This window comes from Mercenaria mercenaria, chromosome 1 (genome assembly GCF_021730395.1).
Source record: "Mercenaria mercenaria strain notata chromosome 1, MADL_Memer_1, whole genome shotgun sequence".
Taxonomy (NCBI): Eukaryota; Metazoa; Mollusca; class Bivalvia; order Venerida; family Veneridae; genus Mercenaria; species Mercenaria mercenaria.
The window spans coordinates 22474944-22500026 of NC_069361.1; the positions used below are offsets into that span (position 1 = coordinate 22474944).

The 25083-nt window shown below is 34.9% G+C and overlaps 1 protein-coding gene across 6 annotated transcripts in view; it reads right to left on the minus strand.

Moving 5' to 3' along the window:
* Positions 1–870: 870 nt before the first annotated feature.
* LOC123544019 (uncharacterized protein DDB_G0290685-like) overlaps positions 871–25083 on the minus strand; it is a 35934-nt gene continuing 11721 nt past the window's right edge. The window contains exons 5-10 of one of the 6 annotated variants that reach the window (XM_045330076.2): positions 22517–22640; positions 21680–21823; positions 16770–16805; positions 13303–13363; positions 11157–11216; positions 871–6306 (exon numbers count right to left, since the gene is read on the minus strand). In XM_045330076.2, the coding sequence (XP_045186011.2) occupies positions 6074–6306; positions 11157–11216; positions 13303–13363; positions 16770–16805; positions 21680–21823; positions 22517–22640 (658 nt within the window). In that variant the 3' untranslated portion in view covers positions 871–6073. Of the gene's footprint in view, positions 6307–11156; positions 11217–13302; positions 13364–16765; positions 16806–21679; positions 21824–22516; positions 22641–25083 lie in introns of all 6 variants that reach the window. The other 5 variants (XM_045330090.2, XR_006685057.2, XR_006685054.2 and 2 more) reach the window with 5 other exon arrangements.

Below are 25083 nucleotides of genomic sequence, written 5' to 3' on the forward strand. Positions count from 1 at the left end.
ATCTTACACTGTAGAAACAAAATGGGATTGAAATTTCACTAAATGCACTGATATCTGTACATATTGCTTCAGTTATTCAATAAAATGTTAATACATTACGCACATTGTTTTGGCCTAATATATACTGGGCTTCATTGAAAAGTTACTTGATATATACCTCTTTACCTTTTTAATACAATATCGACGTCACTTTTTCATGGCCTGTGCGCGGTCTGTTTCTCATAGACCCTGTCTGATCAGGTCTCCTAACCCATTTTATGACTGTCAGATGAGAACAGCACATACGACGTGCAATTTCACGACATGAAAGTTCGACGTCAACCATGCCAATGGCCTGAAAGCGTTGATCGTGCCTTAAACGTGGTATTCTTAGCAAGGATATTCTGGATGTCACTGTCAATTTGTTACTATATACTTATTTCTCATTTTCTTCATGCAAAGCATGTACATGTATAATTACCAGCATGAAAACACAAAAGAATACAGTTATTTTGTGGTGCCTCTTTACAGTGAAAGTACACAGGTAATTGTGGCTGGACATACAGCCGTCGCGTTGATTCAACTGATATCACTGGCCATAGCTTTCGCAGATGCGGTGGTTCCAAAGCCGCGATGGTGGAGGATTCGTCGCAGATGCGTCAGATAAATATGGCCGGGTGAATGTAATCGGTAAATTTTCTAACGAGTTTTGCCTTATTTTTGATCTTAAGCTGGAATCAACAAGTGAGACAGGAGCCTACATATGTACTTTTCAAGTCACAAATTTTGTTCAGTGCAATTCCTTGTCATTTATGTAAACACTTCTGTACAGTTTTCTCATAGTAGACATGTATGACAGACTTGATCCAAGTATAACCAATAAACTCAAGACACAGTGACAAATGTTTATTTCATGATCTTAGATAAATACATGTGCCAAGAACAAAGGTAATTTAAGATATGGTTAAGAAATGAAATGCCATGTAACAGTTCAATTTTGTGTCCATATAAAACATACATTGTACTGTCAAGGACTCGTACTGCTAAACTTTACCCCAATATTATGTGCTTTATAGTCAAGTATTTGTATAACATTATTCCGTCACAATTACAGGTCATATGACGACTTTCCAGCTTTGATGGTGGAGGAAGACCTAATGTACACCTCCATGCATTATTTCATCACGGGCGGGCACCTGAGTAAAACAATCTAACTTTCGTAAGCCGGCTGGAAGGCTTCCTCGCATTAAGAATTCAGCGCCACGAGTAAGGCTCGAACTGACATCAGCAAGTGATTCAAAGTCAGCCTTCTTAATCACTCAGCAACAGAGGCCCGCAAATATTTGTTTAACAGATTATTATTATTATTATATTATTATTATACCAGATTTATATAACATCTTTTTCATGATAAACATGTTCAAAGGCGCTTTACATAGCACAAACGCAGCCACACAGGGAGCGAAATTCATCCTCTATTAGTACAGAAACAGAGCGACCTGACCAGAGGGAAAGAGTAAGATAAAGCCCCCAGAATGGATAGAGAGAAATCCTTTTAGGCCTGTCCGGCTAACTTAGCCTAGCTCTTTGCATATATACAGTCTGGTTCTTTATTGTGCCCCGTGTATACCACCGATGATAAAAATATCTGTATGTTTATAAAATTTTATCTTCTACATAAAAGTTTTGGTCACAACAAGGTTTTGTCATAAAAGAATTTACTTATAAAAATGCTCCTCTGTGAGACAGATGACTACAATAACAAATTGACTCATTAAATCAATGTTATACAAAAATGTGTAAGTCCAGTCCTTAACTAGGAACTAGAAATCAGAAGATAAGAAATTGCTAGAACCTGATTTTGAACTATTAGGTCAAGAAAAACATTTAGCAAAATTATATAGGTTGTGTAAGACCTTTATGTATCCCATGTTCTAATTTTAAAATCAATTTGTTGACTCAGCTAACATACAATTCCTCTGTCTTAACATATTGCACATATTCTAAATCTTAACTTGATGTGTTAAAACTAAAACACATACTCTAGTACCTATTATTGACTCTTTACCTCTGCAAAATTTTCATCACAATGATCTGGACTACTATTTTTAAAGTGAGAACTCAAGTATTACATTTCTTATAAAACTGAAAATACAGCAAAAGATGAAAACAATAAATAACGGCATGTTAACAATCAAATATTAACAAAATTAACACAGAATTAACACAGATCTTGAATAATGGAATGTTGAAATTTCCAATTAAAATATAAATTTGTACAAATCATCATTTTCCTTTTTATCTGAAGCATTAGTAGTTAAACAATGCAATAATATTGAACAAATATTCAGAGAGTGATGAAAAATGATGCAAGATAAAAGCAAATAACACCAATCTAAACTGAAACAATAGAGACTATTGTAAAAGCAGAAAATATCTATACATAGAAATAACTTCTTGCTAAAATTTTTTTTAACTGTTATCAATGTCTCACTTCACATAAATAAATACATACAGTTTTAAACAGAATTAATACATATGTTTTGCTATTTGGGCAGAATTTCGCTGTACATATTTGAAAATTTGTACAGCTAAATTCTATCCAAATAGCAGAACTTTTTGATACATTAGACACAAATTAAAGTTAGGGATATTCAAATGACTTGAAGTATACATGTAGTTAGATTTCCATACTTATGTATTATTCTATAAATACCCCATACCTGTATAAGTATGAAATTGCAAGCTCTTTATCAAATGACCAAATAATGAATTTCTAAATTATGACAATGGCCAAGACAAACACATCTGGTCAAGGTCCTTAAAGCAAATAAAGATGATTTATTCCAACATACTTATGAATTTTTATAGGCTTGCAAAAAAATAATCATTATGTGGTACATGAAAAATTGTTACAATGGTCTATACACTATGACATTTCAGGACAGAAATGACAGCAATTCCAATGACCTTCAAAACATTTTCAGTATGATTTAAAGAGATATGTGCCAAGTTTGACACAAGTTGGCATACTCAGTCATAACTTTACAGGCGTCTATGTTTACAGGAGTGCCAATCTGCAGAAAAGTTCCTTTACATTATAGCAAATCAAAATGACTTTCAATGGAACAATTTTATATTAAATCTGTGTGTCATATAACCAGGACAGCTATGTGATATTTATTCCTACTGTATCTCTATCATCCATTCATATGTATGGACAATTTATCTCTGTAGTTCTCCTACTTTTTACTGTCCAACCTACAGGTGTAAACTATATTTGCAATCTAAAATTTTGAAATCTGTGGTTTATTGGGTGTCTAACAAATCAACAAACTGTTCACTGACCATTTACACAGAAATATTAAGCAAATTGTTTAAATTTTAAATAAAATAGGTGAACAATGCCATATAAAGTCACAACACTGATATTCTATAAGAGATCTGACTAGAGATTTAACATTATTTACAAAATATACACTATTGAAGGTCATAAATATCTATATATACAATATAACATTATTTATACAAATTACAAGAATGGGTATGGTCCAACATATAAACAAGAACAAGAAATTTCTCAATTATCAGCAATTTCTTGACAGCAAAGTAAAATGAAAGTGCATTTTACTTTCTATACACACTTATATGGAATATACACAATATGAAAACATTTTATGAACTTCGGACAAGAAATAATGGCAAGCAAATATTCCAATAGTTACTAAGGCTTAAGTAGTTACAATGCCGACATCTCTGATGAATTATAATGCCAGAATAATCCAACTTTTTCTGTTGTGTCTGTTTTTTTATCTATCACACAAGGCTTGCTCTTTCAAAAATCACAAATTACTGTCTGATCTGTCTTTTCCATAACAAAGAATGGGCACAAGTGTCTATCCAGAGTTGGTCTAGTGTACCAATTTGAAATTGTTTCATTCAGGAAAGTTGCAGGTGCATCAATTCGGTATATCTGTAGGACATGCCGAATAGCCCATTAAAAAAGTCTGGCACATTTTGGTGAACCTATCAAGTGATAGTGATTGCCCAACATGTTAAACTGGCATATTCTCTTCGTCTATTGAACTACACCATTGACATTATATATCATTCTAAAGAACTGAGAGTGGTAACAAAAACATTTTTAATTTTCAAAATATTTTGATTAGTTTTAAATCTATTGTCTAAAAATGATTTTAATAGTGGTATTTGCATTTTTGACACCATCTTTTTACAGTTAAAATTTGACTTTATTTGAGAATGGATTGTTACAAAACTTTCAGGATATCTTAGCAAGGAGAAAAGCAACATCTTCATGCAAAAACCTTCGAAATATAGGAATTATACATTTTGCGATTAAACTGACATTTATTTGATAAAAAGGCCCTTGATCGCTCACCCGAGTTACCCTGCTTGCTTAAAAAGATTGTAGATTATGCAAGGAAAATGTCAGTGAAATTATTTTGAAATAGTGCCAGTGTTTTCTGCCACAGGTTTGGCTGTATTATCATAAGAGATGCACAACTGTCATAGGAAACATCACAAAACTGGATACAATAGGATAACTTCATCAAATGAAACATTATTATCAGACCAAGCAACTATGTGAACAGGCAGACACAAAGTGTAAATTTAACAAGTGCAATGTAGAAGTGGAAACTTTAGAACAACACTTGGTCCAAATACAAAATATCATAGTACAGAGCAAGAACGTTCCAACAAAAACCTAGATATAATATAATGAAACAATCTAACATTTACATAACAGCCTGGTGAACAATAAATTATTTTTCTGTACGAGTTTGAAACTTGTTTCTAAAATGATTTTATTTGTTTTAATATAAGTATGTATTTCACCTTTTGGTCAGAAACATAGCCCTTTGATCTCTTTATTGATAATGTATAACAGGAGACAAAAATCAATTAAACAGATCATTCAGTAGGTAACATTCCTCCTTCACAAGCAAAGAGTAAAGTATTTTTGCTTGTGTGACGGGTATAGCAAACATTTGTTTCAGTATAAGATTAAAATATCTTCATAGTGTGAACATCAGATGTAATATTATTATGAGCAAGCTAAAGGCAGTACGCCAACATTAAATCACCTCTATTGGATGTACGCACATATTACACTGACTAAAGGTTAGGATTAGGTTTAACATAGGTACCCAATAACATCAGTACTGCCTTTAGCACTAACCAGTAGCTATGTAACAAGTGAAAATGTAAGATCTGTTGCTCCTGAGAGAAAAGACATATGATCTTACATATATAAAACTTTCATTCCATTTCATGTTTTTCAATGCTTTTAACCAATTTTTTAATATTTTATATTTTTCACTGGGAAATTATTTGAAATATTTCATTCTAAAGATTGTATTTCAATAACTCACTAAAAAGCATCTACAAAAATTCATTCTAACACGATCCAATTAATTTTCCTATTAAACAAAGAAGGCAGAAAACAGAGAATTATTATACAACAAATCACTGTTCTGACGTCACAATTATTATGTCATGGCATTAAACGGCATAGCAGCGCGCTGGAAAAGAAACCGATTGAAAACGGGCAAATATTTAATGAATGGCGTCAAGGATATACTTAAAAATCCTTGGTAATGTGTCAGAATCGAAATAATATATCTCATTTAGTGATTTGCTCTTGAATAAATCATTGTTTGTCGTTAAGATGCATATTATTATATCACTCGGGCTCCGCCCTCGTGATATAATTCCTTCGCATCTGAACTCCAAACAATGATTTATTCAACGACAAATCACTGGATGAGATATATTATTTCTTAATTGAAAAGAAATGTCTTAAAATTTAAAATTACTATGGTACTAATAAATGATCAGTTTTCAAACATTTTAGTTGTTTATGTAATACTGTTAATTTCAAATTAATCAAAATAAAATTGTTCTACATGAACAGAACAACATACTCTTTACAAAATGCACAAAACAGATATAAAAATTTTACAATTTAAATTTTACATGTAGATTTAATACACATCAGTCTGCTGCTTTAAAAAATGAGTTTTTTCTACTTTAACAAATTCATAATAAATAATAATTCCACAACGCATCTCTGTCAGTTTTCAGATCCACCCATTTTTACTGGAAACATTAGCACTTTAGACTTCATGAACACCAAGTCTGGCAGTGATAGGAGAACTTTGGTTGCTTCCTTGCTAATATCTTCATTCTGATTGGTCGGTTTGAATGTGGAGCTAGTCTTCAGATTGGCTAATATGTTTTCTAGTGGTTGAATGGCTGGTTTGTGAACTGGAGACTCATTGGTTGATAAAAATTCTGACTCTAATGCTGAAATTGTAAAACAGAATGAATTCAATAGTAAAGAAGACGGAGGTAAACAGTAAACATACAAGCTTAACAGTAGAACAGCCTGAGCTATACAGTTTAACAAAATGAGCTTTAAGTAAGACAGGCTGAGATTAACAGTAAAACAGACTGAGCTTTACAGTAAAACAGTCTGAGCTTAACAGTAAAACAGCTTAAGCTTAACAGTAAAACAGACTGAGCTTTACAGTAAAACAGTCTGAGCTTAACAGTAAAACAGACTGAGCTTAATAGTAAAACAGCTTAAGCTTAACATTAAAACAGACTGAGCTTTACAGTAAAACAGTCTGAGCTTAACAGTAAAACAGACTGAGCATTACAGTAAAACAGCAAGAGCTTTATAGTAAAACAGTCTGGGCTTTACAGTAAAACAGATTGAGCTTTAAAGTAAATTACTAAAAGCTTTAGTAAAACAGCTTAAGCTTAACATTAAAACAGACTGAGCTTTACAGTAAATGAGAATGAGTTTAACAGTAAAACAGTCTGAGCTTTACTGTAAAACGGACTGAGCTTTACAGTAAAACAGACTGAGCTTTAAAGTAAAACAGACTAAACTAAACAGAACAAGAGGGTCATGATGACCCTGGATCGCTCACCTGAGTAATATGAGCTACATGTTTCAAAGATCAAACTGATGACAAAATATTAAGAAACTCAGTAGGTCACATTAATGGTCAATGAAATTCAGTTTTATGATTGGTGTGCAAAACTGTGTATGTCATCAAAATTTCAAGGCTGTCTCTTAAAAAAAACAAGAAAGTAGGTCAAGGTCACAGTCAAGTGACATCATATTACTTGGGGTCATCAGGTAATTATAATTAAACAGTATTGGAAATAGGATCAAATGATTTTTTAAGTATTTTTTCCTATATAACTCACATAGTAACTAAGTGACCCCAAGGCAGGGCCTCTTTTAACCCCAGGGGCATAATTTGAACAATTTTGGTAGAGGACTACTAGACAATGCATCATACCAAATATCAAAAGCATAGGTCGTATGGTTTCAGACAAGAAGATTTTTGAAGTTTTTTTCCTATATAAGTCTATATAAATCTTTGGACCCCTAGGGCAGGGCCTCTGAACAATTTTGGTTGAGGACCATAAGACAATGCTACAAACCAAATATCAAAGGTCTAAGTGTTGTGGTTTCAGACAAGAAGATTTTTAAACTTTTTTTCATATATGTCTATGTAAAACTTGGGACCCCCAGGGCGGGGCCATATTTGACCCTAGAGGGATAATTTGAACAATCTTGGTAGAGGACCACTAGATGATGCTACATACTAAATATCAAAGCCCTAGGCCATGAGGTTTTGTACAAGAAGATTTTCAAAGTTTTCCCTATATAAGTCTATATAAACCATGTGACCCCCAGGGCGGGGCCATATTTGACCCTAGGGGGATAATTTGAAAAATTTTGGTAGAGGACCACTAGATGATGCTACATACCAAATATCAAAGCCCTAGGCCATGTGGTTTTGTACAAGAAGATTTTCAAAGTTTTCCCTATATAAGTCTATATAAACCATGTGACCCCCGGGGCGGGGCCATATTTGACCCTAGGGGGATAATTTGAAAAATTTTGGTAGAGGACCACTAGATGATGCTACACACCAGATATCAAAGCCCTAGGCCCTGTGGTTTTGGACAAGAAGATTTTTAAAGTTTTTCCTTTCGGTTGCCATGGCAACCAGAGTTCTGCATGGAATTCAATTCTTTGAATAATTTTGAAAGGGGGCCACCCAAGGATCATTCCTGTGAAGTTTGGTGTAATTCTGCCCAGTGGTTTTCAAGAAGATTTTTTTAGAAAATGTTGACGGACACACGACGGACATTGAGCGGTCACAATAGCTCAGGTGAGCTAAAAACAGACTGAGCTTTAAAGTAAAATGGACTGAGCTTAACAGTAAAAACAGACTGTGCTTTACAGTAAAATAGACTGAGCTTCAAAGCTGTTAGCCAGGGTTCACAGATTATATGACAATGGCGGAAACATAACTTAAGTTCTATATTCTAATTTCATGGAATCACAAGTGACTACCAATACAGTTTTGACTATACTATAACAAATATTAACATATGCATGAAATATGTCTAAACCTTAAGAGCAAGGAACACAATAACTTAAATGTAAGGTAACATTTCCACACATAATAATTATCACTATAAAGAATGACTGTTCAATTCTAGATATATAAACAAGCTTCTTGTGAGTTTGTGCTTCAGTATATATTTCTGATTAAAGTTGAAAGTACATGTAATAAGAAACAACAGAGTCACAAAAATAGCCTACTGTCATGCTGCAATCCGAGAATAGCAACTATTTTTAATAAGATACTGTATATGAACTTTCAATCTGAAATCTGAAAACAGTCTCGTATCCATGTAACGCCAGCACGCCATGATAACTGCAATATACTAATTGCCTGACACTGAATGCTAAATGCTGAATACCAAATGTTATTTGCTATATCACTATAATGCTACATGACAAATATATAATACTAATTGTCAAATGATAAATCTAAAATGACAAATACTTTAAATTTATGAGTTAAGGATATGTTTCTCTTAAAAAGAAAATGAATGTAAATTTTAATATTTTGGAAGTATATGATGCTCTACAAGTCGACCTGAAGCAAACTCATGCAAATATGGGTATTCTTAGTTTTTTTTAAAAAAGAGAGGCAAATGTATGCAATAAAAGTTAAAGGATGCGCTCATGCATTGATTCTCTTTATTTGGATAAGCACATAACAGTAAGAATTTGGCATTTGTTGCTCACATTTCACAATTAGCACTTTTCATTGACAATTACCATATGACAAGCACTGAGGCAATTTCTGACTGTAAGTTATATTATGCCCATATTTCAGAGTGAAACAGGAGCTGTCAGAAGAGACAGCATGCTCAACCATTTTGATGGGTGATAGTGAAATAGGACATATCTAAGGAAAGCCACCATTAGAGTGATCAATACCCATGGTAAACATGATGCTGGACAACAGTTCAAGCCACCACTAGAGTGATCAATACCCATGGTAAAGATGATGCTGGACAACAGTTCAAGCCACCACTAGAGTGATCAATACCCATGGTAAAGATGATGCTGGACAACAGTTCAAGCCACCACTAGAGTGATCAATACCCATGGTAAAGATGATGCTGGACAACAGTTCAAGTCAAATCCTTTTAGTGATAACAGAATGGTAAAAACGGGCAAATTGTGGGCAAGAAAGATGGTTAAAAAACTTTGTATAGTTGAGCAAAAAATGTACAATTATTTAAGACACCTATGTAATCTTGAAATAAACATTAAAACATTGTACTGAATAAATATATCTCCAGCCACAGTATGACTTTGTACTACCACCTAAACACTGGCAGTTATTTTAACAAATGACTGTTACAATAGGACGTACAATTATGAAAGCATATCTTTTTATGTTTAGCCAAGTTAAATGCATTTAGAGCATGGTATTTTTTATTATAAAAGATGGGTTATCTTAATATACAATATGTTAGTGAAAGATGCACATTTAAGCATTCAGCAATTAGTACAAAGAATTGGCGATTAGCATTACGCAGCGGCCTCCTATATATCACTGGTATTCAAGTTCTCTATACCCATGCCTGACTAAAAAAGCTCGAAATACAGTGCTATACTCATGTAAGTTAAAGGCAACTGGATGTAGGTCATTGTTGCTCCCACTTTTGTCACTGTATGCATATTTTTTAATAAGTCAAGGGCCATAACTCTGGTCTGGCTGTGTAAAATCCCAACACCAGGTGCACAACTCAACATGCTGAATGACAATCCTGAGAGGTCTGAAGACTCCCCGAGTCAAATATTGTTTTGAGATATACAAAACATAAATTCGGCCGGACGGACAAGGGCAAATGCAAGTATTACATTCAGTGTTATAAGTAATGTTCTGATATACTGTTAGATCCATCTTGCTAATTTCTGTTCTAAAATATCTATACCTAATGCCCTGAACACTCATTCTATTTGAATATGCACTATTTTATCAGGACTATTTAACTCGGAGAAGCAGCAGCATGTACATGACATGGTCTAGAACTTAATATAAAATATGCACTAGCAGCTTATAGACATGCAAGTTTCTCTTATATATTCCTGTCATCAACAAAATGATATCGAGGACTAAAATTGTGTCCATTGGTAACTGATGCCCCCCACATACTGTGCCATCCACTATATAGCAAAAACTACCGGGGCCATAACTAGAGTAAAAATAACCACAGAAAAAATCCTTCCTTTACAGTCATCTACACATCTAGCTTGTTCATCTGTGAAAGTTTGAAGCAAATCAGACTTAAGTGTAGGAGGAGTTGGACACACAAGATTTCAGGATGTTCGGATGAATGTACGGAGAGCAGCAATGCTAACAGTCCCCCACATATATGTGTTGAGGCATAAAAAAGCTCTGTGAAAGTCTGGACTGACAAATTTATCATCTTTTTTTTAAAGGCCATCAGTTATGTCCCAATATTATCATTCCACACAGAAGGTTCATGCAATTTTTTGAAATATAGTTAATTTTAACAAAAGAAACACACTGGAGACTGATTCATATCGGAAATGCAACTTTTAGCAAAAGTGATGTTATGCTTTTATTAAACTTGTCGAATAAAATTGATTTTTATAAATGCTCAGCAGAGCCTCGCATTTTATTATTTTATTCAACTCGTTTTAGATATTCACTATGAAAAGATCATGTTATATTTTCTGTTTACAGCACAACTACCAAATCATAATTCCATCTATTCTGTTTAACATACACACTTACCATTACTTTTTGTGGCTTGGTCCTGAATTAGAAAATCCAAATTCAAAGTTTTATTGTTTGCTGAAAAAGAAATCAAATAAAAGATCTACACTTGTATAACTAGTGAACTACGATGGTTTGACAACCAGGTTGTTGGTTTCTGGTAACAAGAGGACCATGATGGTCCTGAATCGCTCACCTGCCCCCACATGAACTGAGTATGACGTCGTTTTTTTTCTATTATTTGACATAGTGACCTAGTTTTTGAGCTCATGTGACCTACTTCTGAACTTGACCTAGATATCATCAAGATAAAAATTCTGACCAACTTTCATGAAGATCCATTGAAAAATATGGCCTCTAGAGAGGTCAAAAGGTCTTTCTATGTTGAGACCTAGTTTTTGACCGCAGTTGACCCGGTCTCAAACTTGACCTAGATATCATCAAGATGAACATTCAGACCAACTTTCATGCAGATCCCATGAAAACTATGGCCTCTAGAGTGGTCACAACATTTTTCTATTATCTGACCTACTGACCTAGTTTTTGACCGCATGCGACCCAGTTTATAAACTGACCTAGATATTATCAAGATGAACATTCTGACCAATTTTCATGCAGATCCCATGAAAAATATGGCCTCTACAGAGGTCACAAGGTTTTTCTATTATTTGACTTACTGACCTAGTTTTTGACCGCACGTGACCCAGTTTCAAACTTGACCTACATATCATCAAGATGAACATTCTGACCAATTTTCATATAGATCCCTTGAAAATATGACCTCCAGGGAGGTCACAAAAATTTTCTATTTTTAGATCTACTGACCTAGTTTTGGAATGCAGTTGACCCAGTTTCGAACTTGACCTAGATATCATCAAGATGAACAATCAGACCAACTTTCATGCAGATCCCATGAAAACTATGGCCTCTAGAGTGGTCACAAGGTTTTTCTATTATTTGACCTACTGACCTAGTTTTGGATCTGACGTGACCCAGTTTTGAACTTGACCTAAATATCATCAAGATGAACATTCTGACCAATTTTCATAAAGATCCCATGAAAAATATGACCTCTAGAGAGGTCACAAGGATTTTCTATTATTTGACCTACTGACCTAGTTTTTGACCGCAGTTGACCCGGTTTCAAACTTGACCTAGATATCACCTAGATGAACATTCTGATCAATTTTCATGCAGATCCAATGAAAAATACGGCCTCTACAGAGGTTTTTCTATTATTTGACCTACTGACCTAGTTTTGGACCGGACGTGACCCAGTTTCGAACTTGACCTAGATATCATCAAGATGAACATTCTGACCAATTTTCATGCAGATCCCATGAAAAATATGACCTCCAGAGAGGTCACAAGGATTTTTTTTATTTGACCTACTGACCTAGTTTTTGAAGGCACGTGACCCAGTTTCGAACTTGACCTAGATATCACCAAAGTGAACATTCAGACCAACTTTCATGAAGATCTTATGAAAAATATGGCCTCTAGAGAGGTCACAAGGTTTTTCTATTTTTAGACCTACTGACCTAGTTTTTGACCGCACGTGACCCAGTTTCGAACTTGACCTAGATATCATCAAGGTGAACATTCTGACCAATTTTCATAAAGATCCCATGAAAAATGTGTCCTCTAGAGTGGTCACAAGCAAATGTTTACGCACGGACGACGGACGCTGCGCGATCACAAAAGCTCACCTTGTCACTTTGTGACAGGTGAGCTAAAAAGACATGTATGAAAGCGGTAGGAGCAGACATGTGACCAAATAAAAGCATGTACAAACTATTTTCTAAAATTACACAAATTATTTCATACGATTCCGACTTGATACCTAGCTTAATGACTTTTATCAGAGTTTTGTAGTTTCGAATGTGACTTAGAAACTGCATCTGCAGGATCTATTTTTACCTTAATTATTACAAAATATAGAACATGGAGCTCATTAAAATTTTAATTTTGCGGGCAACAGTCCCCTTATTGAATGTTAATGATTTCATAGAAATCATTCTTCAGCATATATATTGAATGTTGCTATGTCAACAAATACTGAGTGCAAGCACTACATTCTCGTTTATTTTGGATCTCAACACAGATGTTTGATCATTTTCAGATCTTGATCTTACACAAAAAATTCAGGTTTAATGTATGATACCTTCTAAAGGGTTTGTTAGTCCGCTGCTGCTCCAATCAAACTGGGCGGCTGGTATTGATTCCTGTAAAAATAAACAATGTTCATCTTAATAAACCAAAGTTCCATATTATAACAGATAACTTCTTAAGTATAGGCTACATGCAGATTAAATCATCTAATTAGCTAGGTCAACTGTTATGAAAACAATAATTTTCTTGCAATTCTGTACTGCACAGCACTGACTTAAACTAACTGGTTAATCTTCTATTTTCTTAATCTAAAACAAAAATCCTGTAAAATCCACATATTACACTGGTATTAAAATCATCTTTCGGACCAGAATGGCTATATATTTGGTATAAGGCTTTGTGGATTACACATTTTAAAGATAAAGAATTAATAACTAGAAAATGCTTTTGTAAAAAAGCGCATGTCTCCCCCAATGCAAAGTCCTATAGGCAAGAAGTCAATAGGGGTCAGGAGCAAAAGTCAAAGAGACACTGATGGTTGGCTGCAATAGGGATCATCTACTTGGCAGGTCCAGTCATCCCGCTAAATTTCAACACTCTTGGCCTAGTGGTTCTCAAGTCACTGTTCAGGCTCCTGTGACCTTGACCTTTGATCAAGTGACCTCAAAATAAATAGGGGTCATCTACTCTGCATGTCCAATCATCCTATTAAGTTTCAACATTGTAGGTCAAGTCGTTCTCAAGTTATTTCCAAAAAATGATTTTACATGAACAGGCCATTGTGACCTTGACCTTTAATAGACTGACCCCAAAATCAATAGGGGTCATCTACTCTGCATGTTCAATCATCCTATGAAGTTTCAACATTCTGGGTCAAGTGGTTCTCAAGTTATTGATCGGAACTGGTTATCAATGTTCAGGCCTCTGTGACCTTGACCTTTAACAGAGTGACCCCAAAAACAATAGGGGTCATTTACTCTGCATGAACAATCATCCTATGAAGTTTCAACATTCTGGGTCGAGAGGTTCTCAAGTTATTGATTGGAAATGGTTTTACATGTTAAGGCCCCTGTGGCCTTGACCTTTAACAGAGTGACCCTAAAATTGTTAGGGGTCATCTACTCTGCATGACCAATCATCCTATGAAGTTTCATCATCCTGGGTCAAGTGGTTCTCAAGTTACTGACCAGAAATGGTTTTCAATGTTCAGGCCCCTGTGACCTTGACCTTTCACAGAGTGACCCCAAAATCGTTAGGGGTCATCTACTCTGCATGTCCAATCATCCTATTAAGTTTCAACATTCTGGGTCAAGTGGTTCTCAAGTTACTGACCGGAAATGGTTTTCAATGTTCAGGCCCCTGTGACCTTGACCTTTAATGTAGTGACCCCAAAATTGATAGGGGTCATCTACTTTGCATGTACAATCATCCTATGAAGTTTCAACATTCTGGGTCAAGTGGTTCTCTAGTTATTGATCGGAAATGGTTTTCCATGTTCAGGCCCCTGTGACTTTGACCTTTGATGGAGTGACCCCAAAATCAATAGGGGTCATCTACTCTTCATGACCAATCATCCTATGAAGTTTCAACATTCTGGGTCAAGTGGTTCTCTAGTTATTGATCGGAAATGGTTTTCAATGTTCAGGCCCCTGTGACCTTGACCTTTGAGGGAGTGACCCCAAAAACAATAGGGGTCGTCTACTCCAGCAGCCCTACAACCCTATGAAGTTTGAAGGTTCCAGGTCAAATGGTTCTCCAGTTATTGCTCGGAAATGAAGTGTGACGTACGGACGGACGGACAGGGCAAAAACAATATGTCTCCTGGGGGAGACATAATTAACACTGTTTGTTTGGTTTTCATTTTGCAAACAGAAACAACCAAGAATTTTTTTCTCTCTATTATAAAGAATATATAACCACTTCACAGTACCAGATCATCAGTACATGTCGTTTTCTAATGGAATTTTCTGTTAGGGTATTCCATAAAATGGGAAATCCTTCTAGGTTTTAGCACTAGAATAAACCATATTATTATAGCAACATCTATAAGCAGTCCAAACTTGCAAGACATATGAGCCATGCCATGGGAAAACCAACATAGTGGGTTTGCGACCAGCATGGATCCAGACCATCCTGCGCATCCGCACAGTCTGGTCACGATCCATGCTGTTCGCTTTCAAAGTCTATTGCAATTAGTGAAACTGTTAGCGAACAGCATGGATCCTGGCCAGACTGCGCGGATGCGCAGGCTGGTCTGGATCCATGCTGGTCGCAAAGCCATTATGTTGGTTTTCCCATGGCGCGGCTCATATGCTTCAATAAACCTACTCTAATAATTAATCTAAATCATGCAGTCCTTCTAAATGTCAACCATACATAATTATATATTCTTTTAATCTGTTTATAGACTGTTTTATACACATACATGTAGTACAGAACATTACACACATATATACATATGGACATACAGGAGAGCGGGTCACAGACTGGGCAGAGATAAATAAATACAGTTAGACATACAGAGAGTAGCTGATTCATTCTTGGATACAGGAGTTAGTAGCATACATACTTCACTGGGAGGTTAGAAGCCCAATACCAGTACCACAAGAAGCAATTAAGATGTGAGCTTACAATCACATGTGTAACACTGAACTTTCATACATACAAAAAATGTTAAAGCTTTTCTGAATAATAATTATATGCAAATGAAGTTTGATCAATGTAGAGCACAGTTATACTGTAAAACAGTAAGAATTCATTATAACTTCATCATTGCAATTCATTCATGCTTTGTTTACATTGCAAAATAACTCATGAACAAACTTTCTGATAACTTGTAAAACATGTAAGGAGCATCCAGGTAACAGATTCAGTACAGACAAAGCCTTCACACAACACATAAACAATTATACATGGCTCTCAGATTCTGTAAAATCAGTTATTTTTGCCTGACCAAAATTTCATTAATTTTATACTGCAAACATTCAAGAGATTCAGAATTTGTGTACGCTCTTTAATAGCAAAATATCTTATTTCCTTGGATTGTCTACTCGTATTTGTGAAAGCTTCTCTCAAGGTTTCAGTCATATTAGTATTGATGCAGTAAAAATCAAATCCAGAGGCTAAAATATTTGTGTGAAGTAACGTCAAAGGTGATATTTTGTTAATCAAGCTTTTTTCCACATTCATCTGACCCTGTCCACTTTACAACCTGATAGTCATGGTAAAAGCAAACAATATTGGACTGAAACATGATCACTATAAGATTGGCTGTCTTACGATTTGAATAATTGTTCAAATATAGATAAAACTTCCGAGTGGTTTAAAAATGGGAAAAGCAAAAATAATTAAAATAAAATTCCATGGTTATATTTCTGACATTACAGTAATATTATACAAAAAAAGAGAGAAGTACTGACACAAGACAAAGAAGATAAAGTTTATTGCAGAAAGTTTGTGTTACACATATAGTGAGTTTGTTAGTAAGGCATTAGATTTCAATAGGAGTTATTTACTTGCATTTTTGTTTGGCATCGGAACAGTGGTGGCTGGTATCTGCAGTAAATATATTATAACAAAAACTAAGTAACTAACGAAAGAATTACAAAAGTCAAACTGAGCGCTGCTACAGAAGTGATAATTTGTCTAACTGATAATATTTCAAGTGTTTCGAAAAAGTTTATGAACTTGTAATGCTGCATTCTGTGAAATCACTGCTGTGTCTTCTCAAAAGACGTTTGAGCCGTGCCATGGGAAAACCAACACAGTGGGTTTGCGAACAGCATGGATCCTGACCAGACTGCGTGGATGCCCAGGCTGGTCTGGATCCATGCTGGTCATAAAGCCACTATGTTGGTTTTCTCATGGTGCGGCTCATTTATAAAACTAAGTCTGTATAAGTAGGGAGTGTGTCACTTGTGTTGTGCATTAGAGCCCATCAAATTTAAAAGTTGTTCATTGGAACTGCTGCTCTTATTTTTTCAAAAACTTTAAAATCTTTTTTTGGTGTTTTTAAGCTTGAGTTCCAACCAATGAAAGAAATCATATAATTCAAGTATGTTGGTATGGCCAACCACCCCCATCTGAACAAAATTACGGTAGGGCCTTTTAATGATGCTACAGATAAAATCTGATAGAGGTCTATCAATGGGATCATAAGAGGAATCTGTTTAAAGGTTTTTCTATTTCTAGCACTAGTGACCCTAAAAGGGTCAAAGTGCCCCAATTTGAGCAACATCTGGAGATGACCTTATAATGACGCTACAGACCAAGTTTGATAAACATCCATCAAGTGGTCTATTTGAAATTGTTTAGAAGTGTTTTTTTTCTATTTTCAGCTCTAGCTAAATGGGGCAAAGTGCCTTAATTAAACAAATTTTGGAGAGGATCTTATAATGATGCTATTGACCAAGATATGTAAAGATCCATCAAGTGGTTCATGAGAAGAAGTCATATAAAGGAGTTTCTATTTTTTTCACTCTGGCAGCCCCTTAAGATGCCAAGTTGAAACGTTTAAAAAAACGGTACAGAGGACCATGCCAGGATCCTTCTGACCAAGTTTGGTGATATTCTGACCAGTAGTTTTAGAGGAGATGTCATCTGTACAAAAGTGTGGATAGACAATGATGGACGGACCACAAACCGTGACTTCAAGTTTGCGTTCAGGTGAGCTAAAAATGTCAGTATTGTATAACACATTTCCCCTAAAAATGCTTGACAGAATAGTAAGTAAAGTCTGCAACTGGGCTATAACTTCAGAAAAATAATCAGAGATGAAAGTACAGGCAATATGCGCATGTCCTTTTTCTGCTGATGATGTGTACCAAGTTTCTTTCAATTGGATGGAAACTGTATTAGTACACAAGAGTGACTGGAGGATATACAAATTGACGAATGAACAGTTGAAACAGTACATGCCTTCCAGTCTTTGACACATAGGTCATAAAAAATCCAATTAAGAAGTATTCAAATTTGTATGGTATTACAATTTCATTCCAGTCTGTATCATTAAAAAAAGAAGTTACCGGTAGACAAATTTCCATCCTGTAGCTCACCTTTCAAATGAACACTAAAATTAAAAGCCAGTGCGACCCTATTACTCTAGACCTGATTTTCAACAACTATCAAATTCAGTCTCTAACTAACTACAAGGTAAATATATCCCAGTAAATTTTTACTACGCAAAGGCCTGGAATATAACTGGAATAATAGACAGGCAACCCCAAAAAAATCCATCACAGTCCATCTATCTTTAACCACCTCCATAAGTTCATAAACAGGTTCATAGAATTGTATTTGATGCAATGATATAATTATGTGTATATTTATCAACTCTTGTAACTCCTACCATATTGACTATGCAAATAAACACATAATTTATCTCAGAAATTTTGGTGCCATCAAATCTAAAGAATTAATGAAATAAAAATGTATGAAAATGTTACAAAACAAGTTAGATAACAAACAATATTTCATGTGCAGTGCTACAGTGACAAGACCTAAAAAGTTATAAAGCTGGTTTGTTCTAAATATCTGAAGCAATGCCTATTTACATGTTAAAGTGTTAATCAAAAAGCAAAAAAAAAAAGTTCAATGTTTAATATAAGCACAATTTACAAAATGTTACAGCTGAAACACAAGAAAGCATTCAGATAAGACACTACTGAAAAACTGAAATGGAGCTCCCAACCCCAAGAACGTGTGTCTGTATATTTGCTTATATTGCACATCATTATGTGTTGTAAAATATAGTTCTGTAAAGAATATACCTGCATGTACTACAGAATTTTCAACCAGATCTTACTTGCTTTCTGAAAGTCATTGACAATTCACCTGTCCTATATAACACAGGTGGAGACTAAATGATTTTGAAAATGTCTGTGGTTAATCTCTTTTTTCAAATAAGCAACTTTTTAGCTCCAATACTCAAACACCATTCAACCTTTTTGACTGAGTGCACGCATAAATTCCTATGAAATTATAATCAACCCCAAACAGATATTTAAAAAGAAAAATGACTTTTAATAATGTAACCACAAAGTGTGACCTTGACCTTAAAGGTAAGAAAAGAAGTATCAGGTAAATGCAACATATCACTTTCTTATGGTAAATACATGTGCCAAGCTATTTGAATATTCCTGCATGTATATAAAAGTTATAGAAATTACAGGAACAATGACCATAAATATTTGATGTTCAAGTGAGGCCTACCCTCCCATGCATCGGTCGAATATTACAATACATTTTCCTGACAGTTTTGAGGTAACGGTAGTGTATTCTCAACGCTGTTAAGGTGCATAGGGCACATAGTATTGTTATGGTGAATACTTGTGTTAAGTTATTTGGATATCCAAGCGTACATAAAAAGAATTAAAAGCAATGACTCCGGCCTTTGACCTAATGACCCCATGGCCTTAGACCTAATGACCCCATGACCGTAGAACTAATGACCCCATGGCCTTAGATCGAATGACCAAAAACCAGTAGAAGTTACTGCTAAAACGGGATGTCATTTTATTAAAGTCAAAACATTCTGCAGTTACTAATAGAAAACCAATTTAAGCCCAAAGGTCAATCTGACCTTGACATTTGACCTACTGACTTCAACATTTTGGTCATCTCATAATCACAAGGATATCAACCCTTCATATTTGACAGATCTAGGACCAAGCATTCTGCAAATACTGAACTGAGATGCATATCCCAAAAATGATAGGAGTTATTTGCAAACCACAGACAATCACCTGATGAGTTATAAATACCATAGGCATGAGCATTCTCCAATTATTCAGCAGAAAATTTTAATCTGAAGAATGGTCAGATAAACTAAATGACCAATGAGTGAAGACCAAGGGGGAGGGGAAATGAAATCAGTTCTTAAAAACATGTAGTATCAATATGACTGCATTTATGATTTTGTTTTAACGTTGCACTGACAAAATTATAGGTTACATGGCAACTTCCCAGCTATGATGATGGAGGAAGACCCAAGCTGCTCCTCTGTGCATTATTTCATCACGGGCATATGACTGCTCTGCTTTATTACTATAGAACTTCATACCAACATTGAATTTCATAATAGTTAATATTGTGTTATTACACGTAATGCACTTTAATAAGAATAAGGTTAAGTAAAACAAACAAGAACGTCTGTCAGTGTGAAATGCAGAAATAGATTTTCATGTTTGACAAATTTGTGATGTACTCTACAATTTTCATGTCTAAAACTACCACACAAGAATAAACTGTCTTTCATTTTTATCTAAGGATGTCATGAAATTCTATTTTTTATTAACTAATAATCAGACATTCAAATGGTTAACCAGTAAACCAACTAAACACGGACATTCCTACTTCTTACAAGTAGTTCTCTTAATTTCTATTTTCTATAAACACATTTTTCCCCTTACTGAAAAAATATCTTAATACAAGAAAAATTGATTGCTTCAAATCTATTACATATTCAGAGTTTGAGTCAGAAAATGTTTCTAATATTATTAAAATCTGTTACTGAAGAAATTTCCGTCCTGTGCCGCACTATAAACATTAAGTCAAAATAGAATAGTATACATTTATATATTTAGCTGTTGCAAAATGTACTCTTATTTCATTAACCATAGCTTAATAATGTATAATGTTTAATGTATTAGAAGTACAAACATAACACCATTTAAAATCTCTATTACACCTTGAGCTTACTGTATTAATTTTGCAAGAAAATGAAAATATATGTTAGTCTCAGACAAGCATAAGTTTGCAAGTGTTATATACAGACAAAAAGCGTAACTTACAGAAAATGACAATAAAATATTTCAGAGATATCATGAGCTGTCTCTATGCCTTGCAGTTTTGGACAAGAAGATTTTTAAAGTTTTTCCTTTTGGTTGCCATGGCAACCAGAGTTCTGCATGGAATGAAATTCTTTAAATAATTTTGAAAAGGGACCACCAAAGGATCATTCCTGTGAAGTTTGGTGTAATTCTGCCCAGTGGTTTTCAAGAAGATTTTTTTAGAAAATGTTGACGGACACATGACGGACGACTGACACCGCACGACGGGACATTGACCGGTTACAAAAGCTCACCATGAGTCTTTGGCTCAGGTGAGATAAAAATAAAAGCCAGAGAGATGTAACTTGCCCCATAAGATCATCTCATGATGAAATTTAAGTATGTGAAATTTGAAAGCATTATGCAATGTAGTTTCAGAAAAACCTGCTAATATGAAAACTTCTGCGATGTGGATGTTGACCCAGACAAGGACAAAAGGGTGACAATAACAGCTCTACTTTTTGAAAAAATTCAGTCAAGTTATTCTTCCAAAAAGGCAAAGAAAAACAGCACCTATTGATAAGTTACTATACATTTAAATGCATAAAAATGAAACATTTATACTGATGTAGGCCTACATGCAGGTAAAATTATACAAACCTGAGAATGTGACGTGAGAGATGGGTCAGATTTCGATGTGTCGACCAGGACATCAGGTTTGAGAAGTGCTTGTCCTTTAGTAGGTTCTAGCAAGGTGAGACCGGCTGCAAACACTGGCACCGGGGCCTTCTTGTGTCCTATCAGCTGTTACAATACATAATAAAGCCACAGGTCTTTAATATCACTCAACAATTAAGTTACAATTGTTACTTATGACACGAATCCTGGTTTATTAACTGGAACCACTTACTTATTTCTAGCCTAAGTATTTTGTCTGCTTATTGATTGCAAATTGCAACCCAAGCATCAAGATGTTGATTACACCAGTTTTCTTTACATGCTGTAAAATCATTTAATTTCATGGGCATGAAATTTCGTGGTTCTGGTCAAAATGGCAATTTCGTTGGGATATGAACTCATGGATTTCAACTTTTAAACATAAAATTAATGGGAATTTTATTTGTTTGTTGGGATTAAATTTTGTGGATTGACTCAACCACGACAATTAGTCCCCAACAAATATTAATGATTTCACAGTAATGCATAAATGCAGACTGCATATGAGTATCTTTTTTTTACCATCCGAAACTGAGAAATTATCAAAACCAGCAAAAATTTCAATGATTTTGAGCAAATATGTAGAATTTTTCATTTTCGCCATTTTCATTTTTCCTTTCTGATCATAATTTCACACACTGACTGAAGTGGCAGACAATAGCATAAGCCTTGAACCATGACATGTTCAGAATGTAGGTATTACTATGAAATCTCTGCCAAACATTATGAAACATAATTGCTACCTGCTTCCTTCGCTCCTCTATATTTAGTATTACTTACAATATTTTTGGTGTCAATATGCAGTGTGGTAAACAGTTGAGTATTCCACAAAGACTTGGTCCACTGATATGATAGAGCCTCTGTTGTCTGTTGTCCCTTTACCTCACCCCACACTCGAGAATAACTGAAGACAAAACAAGAGTGCCAGAATGTCACAATATATGCCCGTCATGTAAATGTTACAGTAAAACATATTCTATATAAGTTTGGTAGACAGTAAGCCCAAACAATGACATATCCAATAAAAAGTTTCAAGAATAAGCTATTTATAGTAGCAACAAAGGGAAGTAAGTCCACAAGCTATCTAATTTTAAGTCCACATAAAAATCCTTACCAGGTAAGGATAGGTCAAAATACACTTAAAAATTGGATGTAACATGCATGTTGTACCACAGAAAAGTGGTCTCGATTTTTCCCTATGGCCAGTAATAAAAAAGTAACAATATAAGCTATTTATAGTAACAACAAAGGAAATAATTCTAAAACTAGGGACCTGGTTCTTGCTCATGACATTCTGTCTCATGGTTGTGAACATTAAATTTTGTGCCAAGTTACATCAAAATCCCTCCATGCATGAAGAAGAAATACTCTGGACAAAGTCATTCTTGTATCTGACCGTTGGCCTCTAAGTGTGACCTTGACAATAGAACTAGGGACCCAGTTCTTGTGTAAGACATTCAGTCTCATGGTGGTGAACATTTCTGCCAAGTTATATCAAAATCCCTTCATGCATGAAGAAGAAATGCTCCCGACAAAGTATCGACTTTGACCTCTAAGTGTGACCTTGACCTTAGACCTGGTTCTTGCGCATGACACTCTGTCTCATGATGGTGAACAATTGTGCCAAGTTAAATCAAAATCCCTCTATGCATGAAGAAGAAATGCTCAGGACAAAGTCTTTCTTGAATTTAATCTCTAAGTGTGAGCTTGACCTTACACCCAGGGACCTGGTTTTGGGGCATGACACTCCGTCTCATGATGGTGAACATTTGTGCCAAGTTATATCAAAATCCCTCCATGCATGAAGAAGATATGCTCACGACAAAGTCTGTGGACACTGCTCAACCGTCTGCCAGCCAGGGGCGTTCCCATAATACGTCCTGTTTTTCAAACGGCCGTATAAAAACAACAATCTACGATATAAAGTCAATTATAAAACAGACGGATTCAATTCAGTGATAAGTTTTACACAACTGAAGTGTAGGTGGTAAATTTCACATACCTTTATTTCTAAATCAAAGTATTCGGATTAACAATAAATGGAACATTTTACCTGAAAAAGTTATTGTTTCTTATTAAGAAAGATAAAACAGATGAAAGTAGACCCTTTTTATGTTTCTATTGAACTGTTTAACTGTTTCAGATTTTGAAGGACAAAGCAAGATAAACAGAAGATGCTCCATCCCAGGGTCCTGAAACTTTAACACAAGGTGCCAAGAATCCTAACAGAACCTCGAATAAAAGTCAAATCTGGAAGAATGCTAGTTGGAGGAGTGGGGTATTAAACATGCAATCCTTGGTATTGTTGTCCATGGTCTTATCACTGGACCACATCATCTGCCTTACATTGTCCAGTTACATAATCATCAAAATCAAAATCCTTTACCGCAATTTTTGAATAGTAATTGGCATCTGTTTAATATCCATTTTTCATCTGTTATTCTGATACTATACAAGAAATTAAGAGTGGTAATGCAGTTTCTTTCAAAGTTAAATTAGAAATAATTTTGGTCGGGTATTTTTAATTGTTATTTCAGCCATTTTAAACCTTACAATTGTGAAAAATATCTACTTTTGACATCGTTATGAAACTGGGATGAACGGACAACTATATGCCCTAATTCCCTACTAAGAATAATGTATAACTTCCATTTAAACTGGCTTTCTAAAATCTGAAGATAAACGGAAAAGGAATTTTCCGATATCAAAGTTCTATTACAAGACCTTTATAGCCTTAAAATAACTTCTGCAGCAAAGATAATGATTATTATAAGAATTTCAACTGTCACTGAGCAAAAACAAGAGCTGTCACTAATGTTGACAAATGCCCCTGCAGCTCCTTGATCTTTGACCTGGTGACCTTGACTTTTGACCTGGTGACCCTAAAGTCAGTAGGGGTCGTGTACTCAATAAGTACTATCAGCATGTGAAGTTTGAAGGTCCTGGGTGCAGTGGTTCGCGAGTAAAGTGCCTTCATGCAAAAAGTTAACGTTGTGACGGACGAACGAACTAACGAACAGACAGACAGTTGAAAACTAATATGCCTCCCTTCGGGGGCATAAAACCCCCAAAAAACAAATATAATTTTGCTTAACAATCCTACTTGTCTTAATACTTACACAATATAAAGATCCTTATGAATGTCCTGTTGGATTGAAACAGGTACATTAATAAATATTAGCCTAAACATACCCCCAATGTTGTATGTGTTGTTCCTGTATTAATCTTTTATATTTATTGTGTTACAACATAAAGAATCACAAAAACTCTGTACAATGAAATCAGTTAGCTGTTGCCCTGCATCTTTGTTGACTTAAACAATTTAAAACTGGTGACTTTTTTTCTTC